This window comes from Larimichthys crocea, chromosome X (genome assembly GCF_000972845.2).
Source record: "Larimichthys crocea isolate SSNF chromosome X, L_crocea_2.0, whole genome shotgun sequence".
Taxonomy (NCBI): Eukaryota; Metazoa; Chordata; class Actinopteri; family Sciaenidae; genus Larimichthys; species Larimichthys crocea.
Window position 1 is genome coordinate 19,317,817 of NC_040020.1, and position 25,000 is coordinate 19,342,816.

General features: G+C 40.3%; 1 protein-coding gene across 2 annotated transcripts in view; it reads right to left on the bottom strand.

Moving 5' to 3' along the window:
- vegfc (vascular endothelial growth factor c) overlaps positions 1-25,000 on the bottom strand; it is a 62,412-nt gene that overhangs the window by 16,597 nt on the left and 20,815 nt on the right. For both annotated transcript variants that reach the window (XM_010752811.3, XM_027282324.1), the window contains exons 2-4: positions 16,115-16,358; positions 12,054-12,244; positions 2,455-2,594 (exon numbers count right to left, since the gene is read on the bottom strand). In XM_010752811.3, the coding sequence (XP_010751113.2) occupies positions 2,455-2,594; positions 12,054-12,244; positions 16,115-16,358 (575 nt within the window). The remainder of the gene's footprint in view (positions 1-2,454; positions 2,595-12,053; positions 12,245-16,114; positions 16,359-25,000) is intronic.

The following is a 25,000-nucleotide window of genomic DNA, read 5'->3' on the forward strand; positions in this document are numbered from 1 at the left end:
AGGGAACCGTTGACTGGGACTCGGAGACAGACAGCAGGAGGTGTGTTCGCAGACAGACAAATTGTTTGAAGCTGTGAAAGAGTCTGGCGATGAAAAGAGACACAGTATGGTTTCAATTAGAGCTGCAGTGGCACGGACAGACACACAGACACACACACTGACTGGGGGCTGAGAGGAAAAGTGAAAGAAAAAGATGGAGTGAACAGGACAAAGAGATATTTGGGGAAAGGGCTGCTGTGTTTCTCTCACTTCATCTAATGTGAAACATACGTGTGCTTCATGCTTGGGCGTGTGTGTGTGTGTGTGTGTGTGTGTGTGTGTGTGTTCTTACATGTTTGATGATTTGTAGGTGTGAAAATCTCTACAATGCATTTTCTTTTCCAGCCATAATCTGACATATTGTGTTTAACACCACTGCCATGTGAGTGTGTGACCCACACACTCACATGGTATCAGAGCCTATTAACATCAGTGATTGTGTTTCTGAGTGTAGTAGAAAAAGTGAAGCAGACAAACTTTGAGGAGAAACAAACGGTAATAATGTTTAATGAGCTGACATCTTAACAGCCTTCATTGATTCTTCATCTTTTCTTTGGTTTAGATTTATGGCACATACAGTACATAAGCGCACATTCCATATTGAACAGGTCATTACTTCCCAGTAATGCACCTCATCCAGACACACACACACACACACACACACACACACACACACACACACACACACACACTATTCATCATAATGCTCATTCACCTGATCTGAAAAAGGAACGAGGCTGAAAAAACTGTGGAGATTCTTCTCTTTCTAAAGGTACAGTGATTTCCTCCATGTTAAACTATAAGAATATACTGTGTATATCAACTCGTATATCGAGATGAGCTTATTAAAGACTTCAGTATGTTTGAAGTTATTTAGAAACAGTGCTTACATATTTGCTCACCAGACAGCACTGAGTTTATTTTTACATTGTAAATGTCCTGCTTAGTACAGAGATTTATCTAAACTATGCTGATGTTGTTTATGTCCCCCTTCTTCTCTGCTGGAGGGATGTCAGCGGCCCGCGCACACAGCAGAGAGCAGAGTGCTCCCGCTGGAGCTCGCTAGAGGCTGTCTCAGGGCTAGAGAGCCGGTGTTAGGGGCTTTGGGTCAGGCTTAGAGAGCTGGCTGGGTCCACTGGAGCATGCTGGAGGCTGGTTATAGGATTTGTGTTAGACTCAAGGGGGCTGAGAACTGACCCTGGGCATTGAGAGCCTGCTGGAGCTTTGTCATTGATTCAGTGTACTGCTAAATGCAATAATGTAATACTGTAATATTTGGATGGTACTTGAGTTTGAACTATTTAGAGCCACTGTATTGAATGGCGATGTAATTATGCATCTTTTAAATTATTGTGATGATAGAAATCTGTTGAACATCTATGTGCTGCTTTCAAGCTATTTCAGAGATTTTCAAATTCTAAACATACATGAAGTTACTTAGGTTCTGGAGCCGGCCTCATACAGCCACTCAAGGTATTATTGGCCAGCATTCAGACAGGATCAGGTGTTCCGGCAACCGGTGGTGTAGGAGTGTCGCTTTATCTACTACTATCAGTGCACCTAAAAGCAGTTTTCCTGCCCACATTAACCAAGAATAGAAAAGAAAAAGACAAGAACTCTGAGCCAGAGCTTTTCCTTCATTTCCTAGATTTCAGGATAAGTGTAGATTGTACTGATCAGTCTCTCCTCCACGGCTGCTAGCCAAACACATCTAAGCCACTCAGCTGCTACCTTCCCTAGTATATGTTGAAGTTTAAAGGTCAATGAAGGCAGAAGGACTTCATCACTAGACACTCTCCACTCCTGAGTTACACCTACAGATTCTATCCAGCAGACATGAGCAGAGGCCAACCACTGAGAGTGATGTGAGGCCAGCTGTAATGACAGCTAGACTTATTTTTTAATTAATGGACTAAAACATCGAAGCCAAATGTAATATATTTGAAAGCAACACTCGTTCTAAATATGCATGTTTATATTAAAGGTATCTGAGCTGTCTGCTTTAATCCGTTTTTGGTAAATGATTAAAGATCTTTCTGATTTCAAAGAACACGGACCAAAGAAAACATCAGGAACCACTTCCTCGTGAGATTCTGACTGTCAGAGAGCATTACAGAGAGGTCATAAATCACAGCATGCTTCATGTACATATGCACACAGGAACACATTTCACGACACTGTGATGTTAATCAAGAGATAATCTGAGTGTGTGTGTTTCCTGAAGTTACACACACAGCAGAGGAAGCAACATCTGTAACAATAGACTCCAACTCACTGTGTGTGTTTGTGTGTATTACCAATGGGAACTAAGCTCTGAGGAGACAAAGCCGACAGGACTGTCTGCAGGTGTGTGTGGGTGTGTGTGTGTGTGTGTGTGTGGGTGGTTGTGTGTGAGTGATGAGTATGAGTGCTTACTCAGGCAGGGCTCTCCTGATGATGCTATGAACTTGTTTGTAGACGTCCAGTTTGGACAGACAGCTGCACTGGGTGTGGTTGGCCACACTGATTGTCACCGGCTTGGTGCCTTGGGTGATCGGTACTGTGATCTCAAACAGCTGCAGAAAGAGCAAAAGAGAGAAGAGGTGAATCAAGACGATGTGCAAAAAACATAGTGAAGTGCACTGTGTGGAAGACGAGCAGCACACATACACAAAAGAGTGCAGTGGCAGTTATAAATAACACAACACGTGGTGATTATTTTGCCTTTAGTTATAAGCTAATGTGTTTTCATGTTACAATAATGTGTATAGTGCCAAACTGAAGAAAGTGTTGTCTTTGAGGGCTCGACATGGTTGCACAAAGCTCCAACAATAATCTGTCCCACTGTAGTAAATCAGACAATAATCTGTAATAATCTGAACCAAACTTCACTATTCTGTCCATATAGATGTGTCTGCTGGTTGACGAATGTGTAACAAAAATGAAGCTGACAAGCAAAATGTGAATTTGTCTCTAGACCCCACATTCTTCTCAGGAAGATTTCCTCTTTTTTAAAACTAGCTTCATGGTGTTACTGGACTCCACAGTGTGAATTGTTGTTTTTTTGTTTTTTTAAATATCCATTATCCACCCAAATATATGCACTGAACTGTCCACTGGAGAAAAAGAAATGTCACAGAATCAACACAAGTAGTTTCTGATGACAGCTGCAGTACAGAACTACTGGACATTGTTGCCAAGTGCTATGAGACTGGCTGCTTATTTTTACCATCAAAATAAAACTTGATGACTTGTGCAATCCCTTTAGCTCCACTGTGGTAGTATCTCATTTCAACTGTTGCAGAAAGACCTCTATTCTACCTCACCAGACTTTAGACTCAGTATGCATTTACGTGGAAGGTGATCGGCCCCAATGCAACACAGTGAGACCCAGATCAGTCATTTGGTCAGTTGAAGAGTTCTTTCTCGTCACAGCAATGATCGGTTTGTACAAGTGAAGACAAAATTATTTCTGCTCTGCTCTCAAATACCCGCACTCAGCTATTCAACCATACATGATCCAATGGCTCAATGCTTAATTTGAAATGGTTGAGTAATTTGCACCGGGCCACTCAGTGGCTCTGAAATGAAGCCAATGCATTTTCTCAAATGGCTACTTGTGGCTGGTTCCACAATGAGTCAAACTTCATAAGTCCCTATGTTAAAATGTCCAACAGCAGAAAGAAACATGTTTACAGCCTGGTACAAAAAACACTGCTTTGATTAACAGGAGGGTGGCCTGCATTCAGCGTGCTTCAGCTCCACCCATGCTCCATCTCTTTGCCCATTTTTTGATTATCTGGGAGCTTGTGGAGTCAGGACTGCCAAGATGGTGACGACCAGTGCCACCACACTGAGCTTTACAACAACTCTTTAGAAAGCTAAGATTTATGTCACAGAGTCTGTTAAATGCAGTTTATGGTAACAACCCACACATCAGCTACTCTGGCTGGCTGGTTTAAAACTACTACTACTACTACTTACTAATTGAGAAAACATCAAATCAAGCTGACATACTGTATATATGTACACAGCCACAAGCTGATATGATATTTTTTTTGTCAAATTGCTTAATACACATCCAGTAGACAGAGGAACACTCAACCCATTGTGGTTTTTTTTCAGGCCTGATGAATAAGTCAAGTCAAATTGTTATACAGCCCAAAATCTCACAAAATTTACAAAAGCCGCTATTTCACACACTCTTTTACAAGGACCCTTCAGCAAGGGCCCCTTAACTTGGAGTTCAACGTGGAGCTTTAATCAGTGGGAAGCACATTTGAGACTGAAAACAATAAGCGAGAATGTGAAGGATTGCCACTTGAAGAACAATAAGAGTAACAAGGAGCTGAGCTTTAGTTTTCACGTGGTACTGCTGGAGATACTTACACAAGTCTGTTGTACAGAATAGAACAGAAACCGTGAGAGCCACTCCATTCATTCAATCACTTGAACAGCATCAATAGAAACTAATTAGGCTCAATGACTCCTATTCAAGAACCCTAAATAGTTTAAACTGTTTCTCTCCCTCTTATCCTAATTGGGATATCATTAAAGCTGACCTCAGTCTTTTTGACCTGGTAAGTGCTCACCAAGGTTACAGAACACATACACATGAAGAGAGCTGTGAGATCACTGAGACCACCACTGGGGTGAAAAGTTCACCTGCACAGATTTCTTAAATTCGTGGTGATGTTTTGGCTTGTAAAATTGTTCTTCTTGGCTTCTTGTTGCTGACTATAACCGAGACCTCCATACTACTCAAGTATCTTTTAACGAAAAAGCAAATCCCCAGACAAACTTTGAGAAAGGATTGAGAAACTGAAGCTTGTGGGGATATTATGAAACATATGATCCTTGTGGAGACAGTATGTTGCAGCAACAAAATGATAGCATACTGCATGACACAAGGGTAAAGGGTTGATTACTAAACCTACAAGTCGCCATCATGGCACCTCTTTTAGTTTAGTGTTGTATTTGCTGAATACATTTGAATGCACTGCTGTAAAATAAAACCTGATATTGGGCTGCGACTGAACTTGAAATATTGATTGAAGGCACCAACAAAAACTCAAATGTATCATGCATTCACTTCATATACATTTTATCTGTATAGTCAAAGCATCAAGGATAATTTATTGTCATTTTACAACACAGAATGCACCATGAAATATCAGTTGTAGCTAATATATATTAGCTAGTAGTAGATGGGTACCAATGATGTTCTGGGTGGTCTTAGTTGGCTGCTTCTGAGCCCTCCTGCCCTAGATGGGCACAAATCATATAATGTCATTGTAATGTTTCCAGTCAGGATGTGTTCTATTGCCCCACCGTTAATGTTCACAAAAACTTCTTAAGACTACAGCTGTTCCTGAGCTTTATTGGAGATATGAGTTGGCCATGACAGGTTGTGTTCCTGATTCCCAGGCTCCACCTCAGCTCCACTGTTGTCAACAGGGGTGTGTGTCTTTGCCTCCTTTTCCCTAAAAACAGTGATCAGCTCTATGCTTTTGCTGATGTTTTGTGGCAGTTGGCCGACCATGAGCTGGGTTTGACTTGATGTTTCTGCCTCTTAAAGGAAGTTTGTCCTTGCCACCGTCGACAAGTGTTTGCTCATGACGAGAACTGTTGAGTCTCTAAATAATATATACAGTACAGTCTAGACCTGCTCTGTGTCATGAGATAATCTCTGTTAGGACCTTGTGCTACATTAATAAAATTGAACTGAATTGATGTTAAGCATGATGTTGATTTATGGTTTATCATGATTTACGGTAAGTGTATTGTGTCATTTCCAAGTATGCGTCTCTGTGCTTCCAATACATCAGTTACCCACTCACTCTAAACTCTATAGAGGCTATGTCTGTCTCCTGACCCCCTAAATTATTTTTCTTAAAGTAAACAGAGAGGTTATTCATACAAATCTGATCAAAAATTAAATTGACCACTGCAACAGTGCAAAATAAGAGAATTAAGTCCATACATCAGCTCTCTGTCTTCTCTCTGGCTGAGCACACAATCCTGTGGAGTGGAGGAGGTGTTACTGCCAATCTGAACTGTCTGGGGTCTGTTTGAGGGGAAGTCCAATATCACGTTGCAGAGTCTGGTACTCAAGCCCAGAGTGCTAGGTTTGCCAATCAGTTTCATGGGGGAGATCATGTTGAATGCTGACCAGAATGAAAATCAACAACATTCTGATGGAGATGTTGTTATTTTCAGTGTAACTGTGACTGAGTGGAGATTTAAATAAATTCTAAATAAACAGGGCGGACTCTACAGACACATCACTGATTACATTTTTGGACTTTTCTACATACACAAACAAAAACAGTAACAGTTACTCATGTCCAAGATCCCCAAATACCAAAAAAACAAATGAGAGTTTGATCTGGTAACCTTTCTATTCTCTCAGACCTCAGGGCACTAAGAAGAGTGAACATAAAGCATTATGCTTATCCTGAGAGTCTGTATGTTCATTTAACACACCAACAGCATTCATCTGGAGAATCAAAATACCCCCAAAATAAATTACTAAATTACACAGAATGGGAATGTAAAAAATATCAAATAGAAAGTTAAACAAAAAAGGTCAAGTGTCATAGTTCAGTGGTGGGAAAAAGTTTGGGAGTGTTCAGAAGGCTTCATGTAGTGTTATCTGAGAAAACGGTTCAAGTCAGAAATAGCAACTGTAATATCATAAATTAAATATATATTTGAGTGGCTAGAATATGCAGATTATATGGTAAATGCCAGTGTGTGTCTGTGTATGTGTGCGTGCATGTGTGTCTGTGTGTGGGCGCAGAATGTTCCAAGCATGGTTTTTTCTGTTAAAGCTCAGGGGTTAAATGGGATTTGGCAGGTGGGGGAACCCTGAGATTCAATGTACTCGATGGACGGGCACGTAAAAGTAAAAGTACTTATTAAACAATACTGCTAATAAAATAAAAATTTAACAAGGAATCCGCCAAAGACAATAGTGGCAAAGCGCTGGTGGCCTATCTATGAACTAACTAAAGCCTAATCTAGCTGAGCTAATTTCAAAACGTGCTACACATCCTGAAAGGACAAAGCCTAATTATAAATGGTGATTTTCACTTCAGTGATCTACGCTCTAAACTTTATACAATCTACTGTAGAGAAAAGAAGCATATCCCTGATATAGCATACGCAAGCTGTTAAACACAGCAAACAAGAACAAAACTATAAGACATTATGTGCAATACAGAATAGTGAGAGAGGGAATAAACCAGCATGGTGAAGAGAAAGTTGAACACAAACATCTGCAGAGTGAACACCATGAGCACAGGTTTCGAGAACCACCAGACAGCTGCTTAAAGACACTTACAGTCCGTCAAACAGTAAAATACACAGTTTAGCACAACTTCTATTACCTGCTAAGTGTCGAAAGCTCTTAACTCCTGCCAGCTGCTTCAAGGCTCTGCCAAAGCAAATCAGCACAGTGAAACTTCAGGGATGACGAAACCAACCACAAAATGCTGTTAGAACGAGCCACATTTGACTCTTCACCTTTCCAGACGTCTATTTTGAGTTTTTAAGTTATTTGCAATCACTTTCAAAAAGCCATTAGAATTCATTTGAACTGTAAATTGTCTATCTAGTCTGCCATAATTTGAATGATTTACCATGTAGCCTATGTAAATTTCCAAACTCTGGCCAGAGGTCTGATACTGCAGCCAATAACAGCAGTTAGGAAAAACTAGTAGAGCGAAAGAATGTCTTGTGAAACCTCAAAACGTCTGTAGCTCAGCACCCACAGCTCCCGCTGCCAGGAGAAAGCTTCTCATCTTCAGCCTCGGCCTCCTCACGCACTCCTCCTCCTGACTTCACACCTCACGGGTGGCGTGCTTCATAAAGTTTCTTGGTTTAAACACTGTTGTTTCGATGTTCAGTGAAACACCATCTCTCTCCATCCACACAGTCAAAAGACAAAACTATGAAACACAGTTAACACGTTAGTCACACTACTCTACACATTGTTTTCTAGTGGTCACATGAAACTTGTAGGTCTAATAGTCAGTGGGCCTATTTACCCTAACATATGATACAATAAGCGAAAAGAGGCCCGATATAGAATTTACACCAATGGTTCACATTAGCATTAGCATTAAGGCTCTTTTTTGTTTTTTTGCCTTCTCCCCTTTACTTTACACAAACGCTCATGCAAAAACACACAAATACACACAAAAATGCATTTGCACATTTGGTCTACGAACGCACATATGTAGCCAAACACACGGCCATATTCAGGCCGCAGTACACTTCCTGCTCTGATTGAAATCAGCTTTAACAGATCATCTAACAAAAGGGCTATCAGGCCAGACTGCCACTGCCAGTTCATCAAGTTAACACTTATAGGAAATGAAGAAAGCAGCTGAGCTGAAACAATGCACTATCAGCATCAGCCAGTCCATTAACAACAGCTCCATGGAAATGAGCCAACGAGCTGAACGAATTTACCCTCTGCTTCATGGTGCAGCTGATTGGTGATTGAGAAGTATGTAAAGATCTCGAGAATACAAAGAGTCTGTATTTAGACTGACTGCATGTCATTTAAAGTCACAACGTCATTTTTATCAGATGCAAGGTCAAATTTTTTTGGTGTGTTTGAACATCAGTAGACAGTATAAAACATGGCAACATATTAATGACGTCACCCACAGGTTTCCAGAAGAGCTGTTGTGAAGTTCAGTGCGGTCGGCGGCTCACAACTACTGAAAAAATGGGCGAAGAGGTGGAGCATGGATGGAGCTGAGACCGACTGAATGAAGCCTGGTTGCTCAAACAAGCTACCTGTAACAGCGCCCACCTATCAGTCAAAGCATCCACACTGTTAATTCTGCAATACATTAAGCCTTAATATCATTTGAACAGGTGAGTTGTATATAAATTCACCCTCAGTACAGTTGTCATGAACGGGGAAATTAGCTATAGAGACCAAAACCAGACACAAACATTCACTGACCAGCCACTTCATAATGTACACTTGTACAACCCAATGTGATCCAACACAACAACTCTGCCATGAATTCTACTTTTATAAAGCTGATAATGTCTCAGTTTTTGTTGATGCTGTCAGAGAGGTATCTGTTTAACTATAATGTTTACTGTTTAGGTTGTATTTTGCAGTAGTGTTAAACTGGACTGCATTATATTGAGAGGTGTTTTTTAATGGTTTGGTCTCCCTATTTACATACACGAGAGGGCCAAAATATTACACCCACTATAACCTCACTAATTAAAATAATGTAGAATTATGAACTCTCTGACAGTGTCAACAAACACTGAAACATAATAAGCTTTCTAAAAGTAGAATTCATGGCAGAGTTGTCGTATTGAGTCACATTGGATTGGGTTGCACCTAATAAAGTGGCCGGTAGATGTAGAAACAAGCACACAGCATACACAGTTTTGTGGCTTTATTTTGGTGGCTGAGAAACCACAAACACTTTAAGATGTGTTTCACCTCTTTTTCTTTGATATGCTTTTTTTTTTTTTTTTTGATCAAGTCCAAATTTAATCAGTTAAGTATGTGTGACAGCACCAATAATGTCATTCAGCTGCTATTAAATATGGCAGCAGGAATGATGTCTGTGCTTCATCTCCATCAGTCCATGACATCACATTGCTGTGTGCAGGTTGGTGCAAGTGTGGTGCAATTACATTCTCACACAAACACACACTGTGTAATAAGTCTTCTTCATGTGCAAAGCTGTGTTTGAAAGGATTCTCTGTAATGTCATCATTTCCTCATTTTGTAATGTTTTGTGCTCTGCTCCTCGTCCAGCTGCAGGAAGACGTCATACTGGGTGACCTTCTTCACAATGTTTACAGAACACATGTTCTCTAACATCTACAACATCGGAGATTTTGTGAAACACTGCTCCGGGTCAACAGCAAGAAGCAGCACTTACTGTACACCGGAATAAACACTGCATCTCATCCATGACATCAGCACCAAACAAAGTTTTTAAGACTTCGTGAGCTTCTGTAGGAGCTTCATGTTCTAGTGACAGTTTTCATAACAGCGGTATTAAATGATGAAGAAAATCTTTGTTTGTGGCATGGATGGCAGGTCTCTCAGCTGCTTGCTCATTGCTCCCAAAAGAAGACAAATTCCATTCATTTCTTTCATATGTGTGTACACAGTGCGGACAGTTAATCCAAGCAGAATCCAAGTCCACGTGTCCACAGCTTCATATTGTTCTCATGGCAGAAATGTATCAAAACAACCTTTGGATTTCATGTCTATTCTAAAAACATGATTTTTCATTACACACTGTGTTCAAATCTTCTATCCATCCAGAGAGCCTCCATCCAAATCTGTTTTTATCAGGATAATGATAAGTTGCATTTCTTCTTGTGTTTACATGAGTAAGATGACCCGACGCAAAAGCATTTTAACTGGGAGTCAAGCCAACAACACTTTGACTAGACAGCCTCTCTTACACTTTGCTTCTGCTTTCAGTGTGCACTCACTTCTTTTGTCACCAGTATTTGATTCAGTAAGTCACATGCGCCTGTCTGAAAAAAAACCCCATCTAATCAGCATACGTCTTTCATTACAGTCAGTAGAATCACTTAGTTATTTGGATGGGTTCCAAACATTACCGCACATTCACCATGTGGACCACATAATGCTTCCTTTTTAACTATTCCTGGCCACTCTAGATGTCTCTCTAACAGGACGGAGGTAATGAAATACATAGGTGCCTTCATGTTCTATAATTTGGAAATACAGAATAGAAAACATATGTTATAACAAAGAAAACATGAGAAGGCCTTCATTTTTATACAAAACTAACTAACTAACTAACTAACTAACTAACTAACTAACTAACTAATATATTATGCATGTGATCTCTGCACACTGCATTAACATTCCCATCTGCCCCAGCTACACTAAACTAGGACCTTGGTTACCATGACCAAAAATACATGTTTTTATTTAAACATACACACACACACACACACACACACACACACACACACACACACACACTATATGGCAGTTCATGTGCTTTTAAGTTCATCCAGTGTGGAGGATAAATGAGTTGAGTACATTTTAATCGGAAAGTTCCATTTTGTCTTTTGTCGTGTACAGGTGTAAACTTCTGCATCATGGTGGGGCTGAATGACATGTCAGGGGTCCCCAAAGACAAAAGGAATTATCTGCTGCCGACCACAAATGTCCACGGCAAATTTATCATCTTTTGTTTGTCTGTCAAGAGCAGTACCATCTTAGATTTCATTAAACTAGGTTAGCTTGCTTCGTGCTGAAGCAGTCCAGCAGATTATCATTAAATCTGAGTGAAATGTTCTCAGTAATGGTCTATTTGTTATATGGACACAGTATTAAAATCTCAAAATTAACTTATAATTGATTTATTATTTTACAGTGACACATAAAGCAACTTTCAGGGCCAATTTAAACAAGCTCAGTCCAATCATTTTTCAGCAATGATTTACAGTCCCACACTAAACAGGGCAACCTCAGGAAGAGCCCCTAACTGAGAGAGAAAACAAGCTGTAAAACTCAATCTGACCACACACACAAATACACACAGTATTCCTCCAGTCAGACCACATAACAGGCCAATTAAAAAGCCCTGCATGCTAGTAACTCCTTCTCTTTAACCACAATTGGACTCTGGAGACCAGTAGACACACTCTGTGGTACTCCAGAGCTCCTGTGTCTGCTGATACATGTGAACACTCTGCATACAGCTGAGATGTTTCTGTTCCACCCACCTCAGTGTGCTGTGCTTATATGACCTTAAGTAAGCAGGTTAGCTAGAGAAACCATGCAAGTGAGCCTCTGTGTTGAAGTAGACTGAAGGACAAGCAGCCAGAGGAGAACCTCACAAAGTCATATTCAGTTCAGGGGCTGATTTTAACTTCTAGAGGGCACCTTGTGTTAGTTTCAGTTGTAATCCTTATCCTGTATGGGTGTTATGTACATAGATCCATATTTGAACACATAATAAGAACAGTAGAAGAAAAAAGAATGTGCTTACAGTTTTGCTGAGGTAACCAGTGGAGATATTCCTGCATTGTTTGTCTTCAGAGTGGCAGCATCCTCCACATCTGTAGACGGACACACATGGTGGTTTATAGAAGATGTTGGTGGGAGCCCCGAACTCCCTGCCCACGTCGACACACACTTCCCTGGGCATGCACTGAGTCTTCCTCCACTCTGACTCTATACCTGCAAACACCACAGCCATACAACAGGAGGACACACATACAGTATATGATATATACATTTGTATGTTACAAACGTTTCAGATTTCATCATTTCAGTGTATGACTTGGGTCATATCATTATCAAACTGTCAGCCATGATGGAGCCACTGTGATCGGTCATAACATAATAGACATAATAGACAACTCATATCATATTCTTTGTGCCCAGACCTTTTTTTTTTATTACTTACCATACTTTTCACATAAATGACACCCCAAAGTTCTATAAAACAAAGCTTCAAACAGTCATGCTTTTTATCTTACTGAATCATATCCATGCATTCAGTTGATCATCTGAAACATTGTATATATCTCTTTGTGGCTGTAAATATTTGCTATTTATGTTAAAATGCTAACACATTGTGTTTCCACGTTATTTTTATTCACACTGTATTAACATGTAGTTCTCATTCCTACAGATTCCTACATGGGGGCGCTGCAAAAAACATAGCTGACAGTTTATAGGTGCATGACCGAGGCACTGATATTGTTTTCACTGTAGCTATAGCCTCTGTCAGAGTGTGTGCACCATGTACTAAGATGAAGAGTGCACAGCGCTGTGTTATATTCAGCCCTTTGCTTCATCCCCTCTTATGTGGAAGTGTGCAATTCAGGATTTATTAACCTTAAAAACCATCCCTCACTTCAGATCTGTTAACCCCCCCAAACCATATGAGTGTCAATAAATGTAGAGAAACGTAGAAACAAAAGCTTCACACAGGTTTAAACAGTGACAGTTAGTTGAACTCAATTAAAGTTTTAATTACTTATTCATGAACACTTACTAAGAAATTCAAAAGGCTTTTATTTAAGCAGCCTTCATACAGCTTCTTGTAAATGTGTTAAATGTCATGTCAGTGGTTGCGTTTGCTCATCATGAATGTTAACTGCTCTTCATACATGGAGCTGGAGAACTGTGTTGACTGTGTAGGATATCATCATACATGGAGCTGGAGAACTGTGTTGACTGTGTAGGATATCACGGACGCAGCAAAGGACTTGTCTGCTTCCTTTAGCCCCTCACAAATAGATCATCTTGTTGATAGTACTACAGGCTCATTACGGACAACTCTAGACTCTATTGCACCTCTGAAAAAGAAGATAATTAAACAAAGAAGGTTAGCACCATGGTATAGCCAGCAGACTCGTAAATTAAAGCAAGAGACGCGTAAATCTGAACGCAAATGGCGTACCACTAAACTGGAAGAATTTCATCTAGTCTGGCAAGATAATCTCAAAACATACAGGATGGCTCTCCGTAATGCCAGAGCAGCCTATTACTCTTCATTAATAGAGGAGAATAAGAACAACCCCAGGTTTCTCTTCAGCACTGTAGCCAGGCTAACAGAGCACCACAGCTCTACTGAACCATCTATTCCTTTAGGTCTAAATAGCAATGACTTCATGAGCTTCTTTAATGATAAGATTATAACTATTAGAGACAAAATCCATCACCTCTTGCCCTCAACAGGCATTGATCTGCATTCTGATACAGCAAGTTTGGAAACAGCTGTAAAACCTGATATGCATTTGTTTTTCTCCCATCGACCTTCATCAAATAACTTCAATAATTTCTGCAGCTAAGCCATCAACCTGTCTCTTAGACCCCATCCCAACCAGGCTGCTCAAGGATGTTTTATCTCTAGTTAGCCATTCTTTATTGGATACGATTAATCTGTCTTTATTATCAGGATATGTACCACAGTCCTTTAAGGTAGCTGTAATTAAACCTCTTCTTAAAAACTCACTCTAGACCCAGAGGTCTTAGCCAACTACAGACCGATATCAAACCTTCCCTTTCTGTCTAAGATACTTGAGAAAGCTGTAGCTAATCAGCTGTGTGACTTTCTCCATAACAATAGTCTATTTGAGGATTTCCAGTCAGAATTTAGAGTGCATCATAGCACAGAGACCGCATTAGTCAAAGTTACAAATGACCTCCTAATGGCATCAGACAAAGGACTCATCTCTGTACTTGTCCTGTTAGATCTTAGTGCTGCATTGGACACCATTGACCATCAAATTCTTTTACAGAGGCTGGAACATCAAATTGGCATCAAAGGAACCACCCTAAGCTGGTTTAAGTCGTATTTCTTAGATCGATCTCAGTTTGTTCACGTCAATGATGAATCCTCCATGCAGACCAAAGTTTGTCATGGAGTCCCACAAGGTTCTGTACTAGGACCACTTCTATTCAGTTTATATATGCTTCCTCTAGGAACATTGTTACTCCATTAATTTTTATTGTTATGCCGATGACACCCAATTAAATTTATCGTTCAAACCTGATGAAACCAATCAGTTAACTAAACTCCAAGCAAGCCTTAATGATACAAAAAGTTGGGTGACCTACAATTTTCTGATATCAAATTCAGACAAAAATGAAGTTCTTGTAATTGGACCCAAACACCTCAGAAACTCTCTTTCTAGAGACTTAGTTACTTTAGATGGGATCACCTTGGCCTCCAGCTCCACTGTAAAAAATCTTGGAATTGTTTTTGATCAGGATTTGTCCTTTAACGTCCACATAAAACACATTTCGAAGACTGCATTTTTCCACTTACGTAACATCGCCAAAATCAGACACATCATGTCTCAAGCGGATGCAGAAAAACGAGTCTACGCATTTGTTACTTCAAGGCTGGACTATTGTAACTCTTTGTTATCAGCCTGCGCCAAAAAGTCTCTTAGGACTCTGCAGTTAATTCAGAATGCTGCTGCACGTGTTCTGACAGGAACCAAGATCAGAGATCACATCTCTTTGATCTAGAAAAGAATTTAAAATTCAAAGCTCTTCATGGTCAGCCTCCATCATATCTAAAAGAGCTCATAGTACCTTACTACCCCTCTAGAACACTGCGCTCTCAGGACGCTGGGTTCCTTGTGGTTCCTATAGTCTCCAAAGGTAGATTGGGAGCCAGAGCTTTCAGCTATCAGGCTCCTCTTCTGTGGAACAAACTACCATTCTGGGTTTGGGAGGCAGACACGGTCAACACTTTGAAGAGTAGACAAGACTTTCCTTTTTGATAAAGCTTATAGTTAGTGCTGGCTCAGGTCATCCCTTAGTTATGCTGCCATAGGACTAGACTGCTGGGGGACTCCCCCTCCCACCCCTCTCTCTCTGTCCTGGGAGAGGGATCCCTCCTCTGTGGGTCTTTCTGTACAGATTGTAAAGCCCTCTGAGGCAAATGTATTTTGTGACTTTGGGCTATACAAAAAAAATGTGATTTGTTTTGATTTGATTTGATGGACCTATCACATGAAGGGAAAGAGAAACATCTTTATTTCTTTAATTAAGTGAGTTATAATTTATAACTAAACATGGCTCAGGGTTAATCAAATGGCAGGAAACGGGTAAATTCTTTGTAACAAGGCCGTAAAGATTATGCTTGATGGACAATAGATGCAGATGTTAAGTATGGTATTCAAACATCACATACTGTGAGTATTTACTTCTTTTATTTCAAAACAGGAGCACTGATTATCCGAGATAACTGCATCCATATTTTACAAATCAGTCTGACACACACACACACACACACACACACACACACACACACACACTAACAAGATAATGTGATACACATGGTTTTCTGAGTTTGAGGAAAAAAAGTTGCAGCTGCTAAAAGCAAATTTCACCTCAACTGTCATTATAGCCTGGGAGAACAAAGCAAACTTTAACATGTTAAAGACCACTCTTCATTAATTCTCTGAAGGGCCATCAGAAAGACAAGAACAGCCCAGAAGGAGTTTTCCACGATGATTCACTTTGTCTTTCAGCAAGTCTGGAAAACATAATAATAATCACACAAAACTGAATGTGCAAACATACTTTTCAGGACATCCAAGTTGAGGTAGGCAGCAGCAAATGTTGGCTCTTCTGTATCAGCCAGTGGCCTCAGTCTGCGAGGCTGAGCCTGCTGAGAGGGCTTGGAGGATGAGGAGGCTGCAGCAGCAGAAAGTTTTGATCTGCATTTCAGAGCAGCCCAGTATGAAGGATAGATGAGACTCATCAGTTCATCAACACTGGAGGCTGAACGCAATTTCTGCTCCATGTCTGGCTTTGGTGAAGAGTCCTGAAAGACAAAAAAGACAGCTTCACTGAGAATACTGCTGTTTATTATCAATGCACTGTGACCCATGTGCCTGAGAAACAACAAACAAATCACAAAGTCTTTGCTCAGCACATGAGCAAAGACTGTACAGTAGTTTCCATCATGCCTATGAAATCCCAAGTCAGACTTAAGTCAAGGTTACAACAAACAGTAAATGTATATTACATTGATCTGTCTTAAACTCAAGTGTTTCTACTGAAAAACAAAATAGCAGTGGTGTGTTGGAGCAACTAAAGACATCTGGAACAGCTGTGGGTTTTATCCCACTCCATCCATCCAAATATCCATCATGGGTCATGGTGGGGCTGGAGCCTATCCCAGCTGACTTTGGGCAAGAGGCAAGACAAGTCGCCAGTTCATCACAGGGCACATAGAGACAAACAACCATTCACACTCACATTCACACCTACAGACAATTTAGAGTGACCAATGAACCTGTTAAGGTCATGTCTTTGGACCGTGGGAGGAAGCCGGAGTACCCAGCGAGAACCTACATAGACAAGGTGAGAACATGCACACTCCACACAGAAAGGCCCCAGGCGAGGTTCGAACCAAGAACATTCTTACTGTGGGGCGACAGCCCTAACAACTGCGACAAGTCCCACATCAAGCCTGAAATGAAGACTGACAAGTCCTGAGTCTCCGACCAAGTCCCAGGTCAAGTCTGAAGTTAACATAAACACGTTCAAAATCCATCCAAGTCCTAAAGAAGCCACAATCATTCCAAACAAAAGAACAGAATAACTGTAAAGAAATAAAGATGACTTATTAAAATGTTAATTTATTACTATCAAATAAACTTCATGACAGTCATGCACACATGTGGCACCTTTTCATGAATGATTTCATTTTTTTCAAGTATTTTACACATTTCACATGAACTCTGGGCACTGGGTGTTTTGTTCAATTGTGTGTCACCAGTTCAAATTTTGAAAAAGGCTGGAAAATATTAATATCTCATAACTCTCTGTCACTGATGTTCTCTTAGTGCTGCCGAGTGGAAGACCAGAGTGGTGATCAACAGCAATAATGTACGAGTGTTTCCTGTTGTTGAACGCTTTGATGTAATTTCATGACATCATGAAAAGCCTGGGGGAATGTTAGTGGAGCACCTGAACCATCAGGAGTGTGTTCATTTCACAGTTAATACTGTGATTCGCTGTTGATCACCGAGGCTACACACATAAAACCGACAGCCAACACTGTGATTTCTTCCTGCCAGAAACGTGTCAGAACTGCGGGGGAGAGAGGATTACAGTGTGCACTGCTTCAAGACATTCAGTGTTGTGGAAAAAATGCTGAAGTCAAAGGTCAATGGTGAGGTCAGGAGTTTAGAAAGTGTTCAGGAGCCTCTGATGTCTTATGCTGTATTATTTATTGACGCTTGATCAAGGAGAATTAGAGACACTTTCAAAGTTCATCAGAAGTGCCTGAGTCGGTCTCACATTCTGCCCAACTCATGCTGGTGGATCGACTTTAAACCCCAAGATAACACCACAAATACCATACGCCCAGAATTAGTCAAAAAGAATGTCTTTACCCATGGAGGTGTTATTGTCAGCATATTCTAGTCTGGAGACACAGATGTCTGTTTATGCAGATTGGAACGTCAACAGCAAGCTAGGTCTCTGTGACCCTGGTCACCACAGTGTGGAGATAGACTGGCACCTACTGTTCTCAACCAAAGCCAAACAACTAATACTGCTGAGGACCTCAAGGCCCACACATGACCTTGTGTAACCTAAGGATAGAAAATTCCATAACAAGTGTGATGGAGCTTTGTTCCCCTGATGGTTGCTGATAGTACTCTGCTTAGGTGAATTACCAACACATGAATATACTACATATGTGTTTATATGTGAATGCTAACTGTTCCCCCTAGATGGTCAGCTCAATAGATTACCACTTATAGATTACCACCACTTCAGTGTTAATAAGTTACATTCTCTAAACACTATAGACATACATGCATATAGACATTCATTATTGACACATTACCAGCAATGATTGTTCACAGTTTGTTCAGTAAACAGTTTGAAACGTGACATTCTGGTCATTTTTTGAGTTAAAGAACTGGGCAATTTAAGTAACCAAAACAGGCATTCTGACTCTCTAACTGTGATAAGTGTGATAAATTATTTATATGTGGAGATGAGAAAAAGCTGGTTGTTTTTTGGCTTAAATCAACAAGATACGAAACAAAGCTGAGTTCAGTGATGCACAGGTTAGTTACATCGCCAGCTCTGCAGCTATAGTCTCCCCTGTGCTTTCAGACCACAGCCTGGAGACTGAGGAAGGTAACAGCACTCACACTCACTGTTACACAAGCGTTTGTTAAAATAATGTCACTGTCTTTGATAGTCCCAAAATGTCCCAAAAATGTGTGTGCCTACAGAAGATTGGACACAAACACCTCTGAAAGTTTTTTTTTTTTTTTTTTTAAGATTTTTTTTTTGGCCTTTTATGCCTTTAATGATAGTACAGCTGAAGATAGACAGGAGGCAGGGGGCAGAGAGAGGGGGAGTGACATGCAGTAAATGGCCGTCCGATGCGGGATTTGAGCTGGGGCCGGCTGCGGCGAGGACTATAGCCTCCACACACGAGGCGGCCGCTTAACCCACTACGCTACCAACCACCCCCCCTCTGAAAGTTTTTATCTAAAGTTACTCTTTTTTTACCTTTTCACCTATGTGTACATCGCCAAAATCAGACGCATCGTGTCTCAAGCGGATGCAGAAAAACTAGTCCACGCATTTGTTACTTCAAGGCTGGACTATTGTAACTCTTTGTTATCAGGCTGCTCCAATAAGTCTCTTAGGACTTTGCAGTTAATTCAGAATGCTGCTGCACGTGTTCTGACAGGAACCAAGATCAGAGATCACATCTCTCCCATTTTGGCTTCCTTGCATTGGCTACCTATTAAATCTAGAATAGAATTTAAAATTCTTCTCCTTACTTACAAAGCTCTTCATGATCAGGCACCATCATATCTTAAAGAGTTCGTAGTACCTTACTAAGCCAGAGCTTTCAGCTATCAAGCTCTTCTTCTGTGGAACAAGGATTTATTATTGATGCTGCGTCTCTTATATACGTTAGAGTCTAGACCTCATCTATACAGAAAGTGTCATAAGATGACTTGTTCTTCTGTTGTATTAAACAGGAATCACCGAAATAAGATTACTTGACAGTTCATAATTTTATTTGACTCCATCGGACACACACTCCCCTGTCCTGGGGAGCAGAGTGCCTGAGGTGAGAGGAGAGCTGATACTGCTGTGGCGTTCCTGTGACATTCATGCACTTATAGAGGATGAACACTTAAGTGACATGTTAGAATATACCAGTAGGGGAAGAACAACAGAAAATGTTTTATAGTCAGCAGCAGCATCAGTTCTAACCAAAGTTGGTTCATTTACTTTATTTAGGATTTATTTATGAGTTTCCTGATGAACAGTGAAGTAAACTGTAGCTGCTGTTAGCTAATGTTATCTCAGTTTGTTAGCCAGGCTGCTTGGACTGTGAGGTCAGAGCACCGGGGGAGTGTTGGTGTTTACAGTGGTACAGCAGGCATTTCAGACAGGCATTTTTTCCTGTTGGACTAGTAAGTATTATTAGCTGGCTGCTATGTCTTGTGTTGTCGATAAATGCATGTGTGCTTGCTTTAAACGCTCGGGGGAAGAGAGTGCCAGGAGTCTTGGATGAAACACCGCACAAGGAATTATTGCCAAAAAAAACTGTTTGTCATTGACTGCTAGAGGAGATTACAAAGCATCTCAAGTCAGGGGTACTGCCTTCAAACCAATGCCAAAAAAAGTAGTAGAGATATTAAACTTCGGTAAGGGACGTTGTAGGAAGCAGGGGAGGCCTAGCACCGGTGAACTAGGAGGAAAAGCTTTTTGAGGTTCTGCACTGGCTCTGATTTGTTGGTGTCTGGGCTCATGAAGGTGGAATTTTCAATTCCAACCTGACAGCTTTGATCCCTTCCCTTCCTTCAATTCAACTGAACCATGATGCATTGCTGTACTGCACCCATAAATGAATCTTCTTTCTCCTGCATAACTGTCAGAATGATTTCAACGCAGGAACATGCCTTGCAATTTTCCATACCTGGGTCAGCCAGCAGCCACTATTACCACTTTCACATGATTAAGAATAGTAGGACCCAGTGAAATACATTTCATTGTAATTGTTCTTTCATGATTATATGTGACAAATAAATAAAAATAATATTTAAATGAATTGTGTCACTGTGCTTATGTACTGGTTGGTGATAACCTTAGTAACCTGTTAGTGGTTTGGAACTACATCCCCATTATGTGGCAACTAAATCCATCAATGCAGCCTTTAATCACAATACCATACGACTTTGATTTATCATATGAATAAAGACACCATAAGGTGTTGGGCCCCCTGCTGTTGTACCCATGAAAGTACTCCTTTGAATAGCACAAAGATGTAACCAGCAATAGACTTGCAGTCGACCATGACTAGCCATTTCCTCCTCCTCCTTCGACATTTCAGTCAGATCGTGAATAATTAGACTTAACTTGGCAACAGGCTGGTATGATGAGGCTGTCTGCCTCCTAGTGTTTCCAGTGTTCCCCCCTGTTTTATTCCCTTTTGTTTCTGTCTCTCTCTGTTGTGTGTGTTGCTTGGTGTGGCCTCCATCTGCCCAGTCACCTGACTGATCACCTCACCTTCTATAATCTATCATCTATTCCTGTCATCTGCCAGACAGACACATCAATCCATTTTCATATATAAAGCATATGCACCTTTCTTTCTCATTATTGAGATATGAATATTATACTGTAAGTAAAGTGGCTTTCTATGGAGGTGTGCACATGTTCAGCAAAATCTCAATACTATACATGCTTAATGTCATCATACCTGGAAAATAGGTACATTCCAAAACTGCAGAAGATCCATATAAATCAGCCGTACACTCCACAGAGCTGACACCTTTTCAGCACATCTACATCCACCAAACTGTGACTTGTCTCTCTGAGGTCATTTCAGTGCCATCACTCTACATTTTTCGAATTATAAAAAAATAAATATTAATTAATTATATCTGCATCATTGAGGCAATATTGTACTGAACCCAACAAAAATTAAAGACCCAAGAAGAAGAAGAAATTCAATGTTTGTCCTGAGTTTGATCAAATGTTGAGATATTTTAATTCAGTTAATTTGACCACAACCATTTATAAAATGCATATTTACTGTTCACTTAGAGAGTCTGTGTAAATGACTGAATGAGTCATTATGTCACACAGGACGTTTACAAGCTGCGTTACTCTCCAGTGTTTAGACTTGGCTCACAATTCATCGAGTTCTTCTCTTTTTGGCAGATGTATGGCTATTTATGTGAATGTTATCTCACTTCCTGTCCTTCAGTTCTATTAGATATATGCCAACATCCACACTGACATGAACAATATGACTGCGAGCAAGGGCGCACACGCACACACACCGGCTGACTGGCCTTTGTCTTAGAGGCCAGTCAAACAGACAGAGTGAAGCAGCCCATTGTGTTTTACTGCCTGTGTTAGTCTGTTTACAGCCGCTGCAGAGATAACACACACAACACTGTGTTTCCTATTAGAAACAATGTGTTTATTCATGTGTTTCTACATGCATATGCATGTTTTGTCTTTTGCTTCTGTGAGCAGATACATGTATATGTCTTGTCTGGGTTTCCTCTGTCTCTTCATGTGTGTGTCTTTCCTCTGATTCTGTGCGTTCCTGCTTGTCTTCTTGGACTGGTGTTTTCTCACACACACACACACACACACACACACACACACACACACGGTCCCTTCACGTGGGAAAAAACTGTTTCTCTTCCGTCACATCAGCTCAAAGAAGCTGAAACAAACAATTGAGAATACAGCAGCTTGAAATAGGACCTTGCTGTCAGCTGACAGGAGTGACCAAATTCACCATTTCAGTCCTTCCTGCCGCTCATGTTTCCTGGATGTTTCAAGGTTTATACGTTTGAAACTGTTTTGGACCAACAACACTTCTAAGACAGAATATTTGGATATGTTTGGCAGCTTATTAAAGCCACCCTATGGATGCTTTTACATGCTTTTGCCTTTTGACTTCAAACTGTGCATGTGTTAAATTGGTGCCGTTTTGCAAGACATGGTGAAAGTTTTATGATCCATGTCCAAATGTAGAGGCAGTCATTCGTAGTTCAGTTCAGTAAACCATGAAAATCTGCCTTCAAGAGCCTCTCAGTCATCCATCACAGAAAACAATTCACAACATTTATTTCTATTATATTATGTTACAGCCGTTTGGTATTTCAGCAGTGACCAAAGAGCTTTTTCAAAACCGCTATGATCTGATCAACATTTGACTAGAACATACATATGTAGACAGATACAGTCATCGTGTATTTAAGGAGGCAGTACCAAGAAAAAGAGAAGCATAAAGGAGAAAAAAACATTCTGAACAATTTGGATCTTCAGTCTAACTGCAAAATTTTTCGACGTTTTAAATAAATAATAAAATGCTATGAGTCAACTTCATCTTAAACTTTGTGTTTGTGTTTGTTTTTTTACTCTAATGTACAAATATACAAATTATAGTGCAAACCACAAAGTGAGGTGGATCATATATGGACCAGTGGAGCATATTATAGTATGTGTATTATTAATATGATATCAATACAGCGTTTTTTTTTTAAATAAGATCAGCGGTTCGATCCCTAGTTCGACCCCCTCCAGTCTGCATGTCGAAGTGTCCTTGGGCAAGATGAACCCCAAATTGTTCCTGAAGGCTGTGCCATCAGTGTGTGAATGTGTATGAATGGTTAGCTCCTCCTTGTAAGAAAAATCTATGATGTCATTATCTTCCAATAATCCATTATTTTGCCTGACAATGAATTGTGATACATCATATTGCAGGTCTCTTTTGTACTGTGCTTACAGCATTCTTGCCAGCACGCACACATAAACACAAACAAAACATCACACACACTTGTGTATTCTAACAAAGGGTTAAATTTGCAGCAGCAGTTTTGGTGTATAGTCTACACCGTACACTTAACCTCCATGGCTGTGAAGTGTTAAAAGCTGCAGTTCCTCTTCTCATCCACTTGAGTCTGGCTCCAGAAATGAGTCAGTCTCCATAAGTCCCCATGTTCAAATGTCCAACGTCACAGCAGAAATAAACATGTTTACAGCCTGGTACAAAAAACTGTTTTGGTCTCTATAGCTACTTCCTCTGTTCATGACAACTGTACTGAGGATTAAGGATGTGAACGCTTTGACTGACATGTGTTTGCCATTACAGGTTTTTTGTTTGAGCAACCAGGCTTCACTAATTTTTGGATTAGTGGAAGGTGACAACAGCCAGAGGCACCACAGTGACCTTGGACATATCCATGTTTCTCAACTGACACCAAACCATACATGCAAACTCTGAGGCAGTTTGATGAAATCCAACAAAATGGGAAAAGAGAAAATGAGAAAAGCACCCTGAGACATGGGAAAACTAGACAGCAACAGGCTTGATACAAATGTGAACACGTGCCAGATAAAAAGTAAGACAGCTGCACAAGTCAGACAGCTCAGGTGATATTTGGGATTATGAGACCAAAGCTTGAAACCAGAGAAGGACATTACTACGCACTGCGTAATGTCAGCAGCTGACACTCATCCAGCCTGTCTGGTGATCGATGTATGAAGTTTATCTGAGCTTTGTCTGTAAGGATCTGGGAAAAGATCCAGGATTTACATCCCCACAGTTTTGTCTCTCTGCTGAACTGTCTAGCTGTGTAAAATTTACATTAGTGCAAGTTTACAATCTGTATTGTTGAGTCTCTGTAACTAATATCATAAAGACCACAACCAAAGCTGCTCTATATGAAAAGTGTCATTAGATAACTTCCGCTATGATTTGGTGATATGTAAACACAATTGAACTGAAGACATTGAAGATAATAAATATTCAGACACACATTAAAGTCTAAATGGACTCAAAACCTAATAAGTCCTGCAGACACCTTCTACATATCTTTGCATTTGATCATTCTACAGTGTTCTACAAATCATTTACCATATATTTACATCTATAGCTACTTTTCACCAGCTTACAACAAGAATTTCAAAAATGGTTAGACCTTATTACAATTTTGTGTAATGGAGGAAAGAAGCTGACATTGTCTCACTCATCTGTTAATTAGATTCTGATCGTGGACCCCACCTGGACTGGCAGCATATAAAGAACATTTCTTAAAAAATGAGAATTTCTTTGTAACAAAATTGACAACTACCACAAACACCATTTTCCAACGAGGAAGCAGAGCCAGTGAAACATTGCTCGAGGAGAACCCTGAACAGATGGTGAAACACTCAGCACACGTGGAAAAGAGCTGTCACAGCACACAAACACAGCACAGAAAGGTAGTCCAACGTCCTCCTTAAAGGCACAGTGTGAAAGATTTGGGGGGGCATAATACATATTATATTATGCACTGGCTTGTCCTAAAGACACAGACAGTAACTCACAAACAGTTAGCTAATAGGCCCCTTAACTGGTGGTTAAATATATAAACCGCTGCACTACAAACAGACATTACAAACAGACTA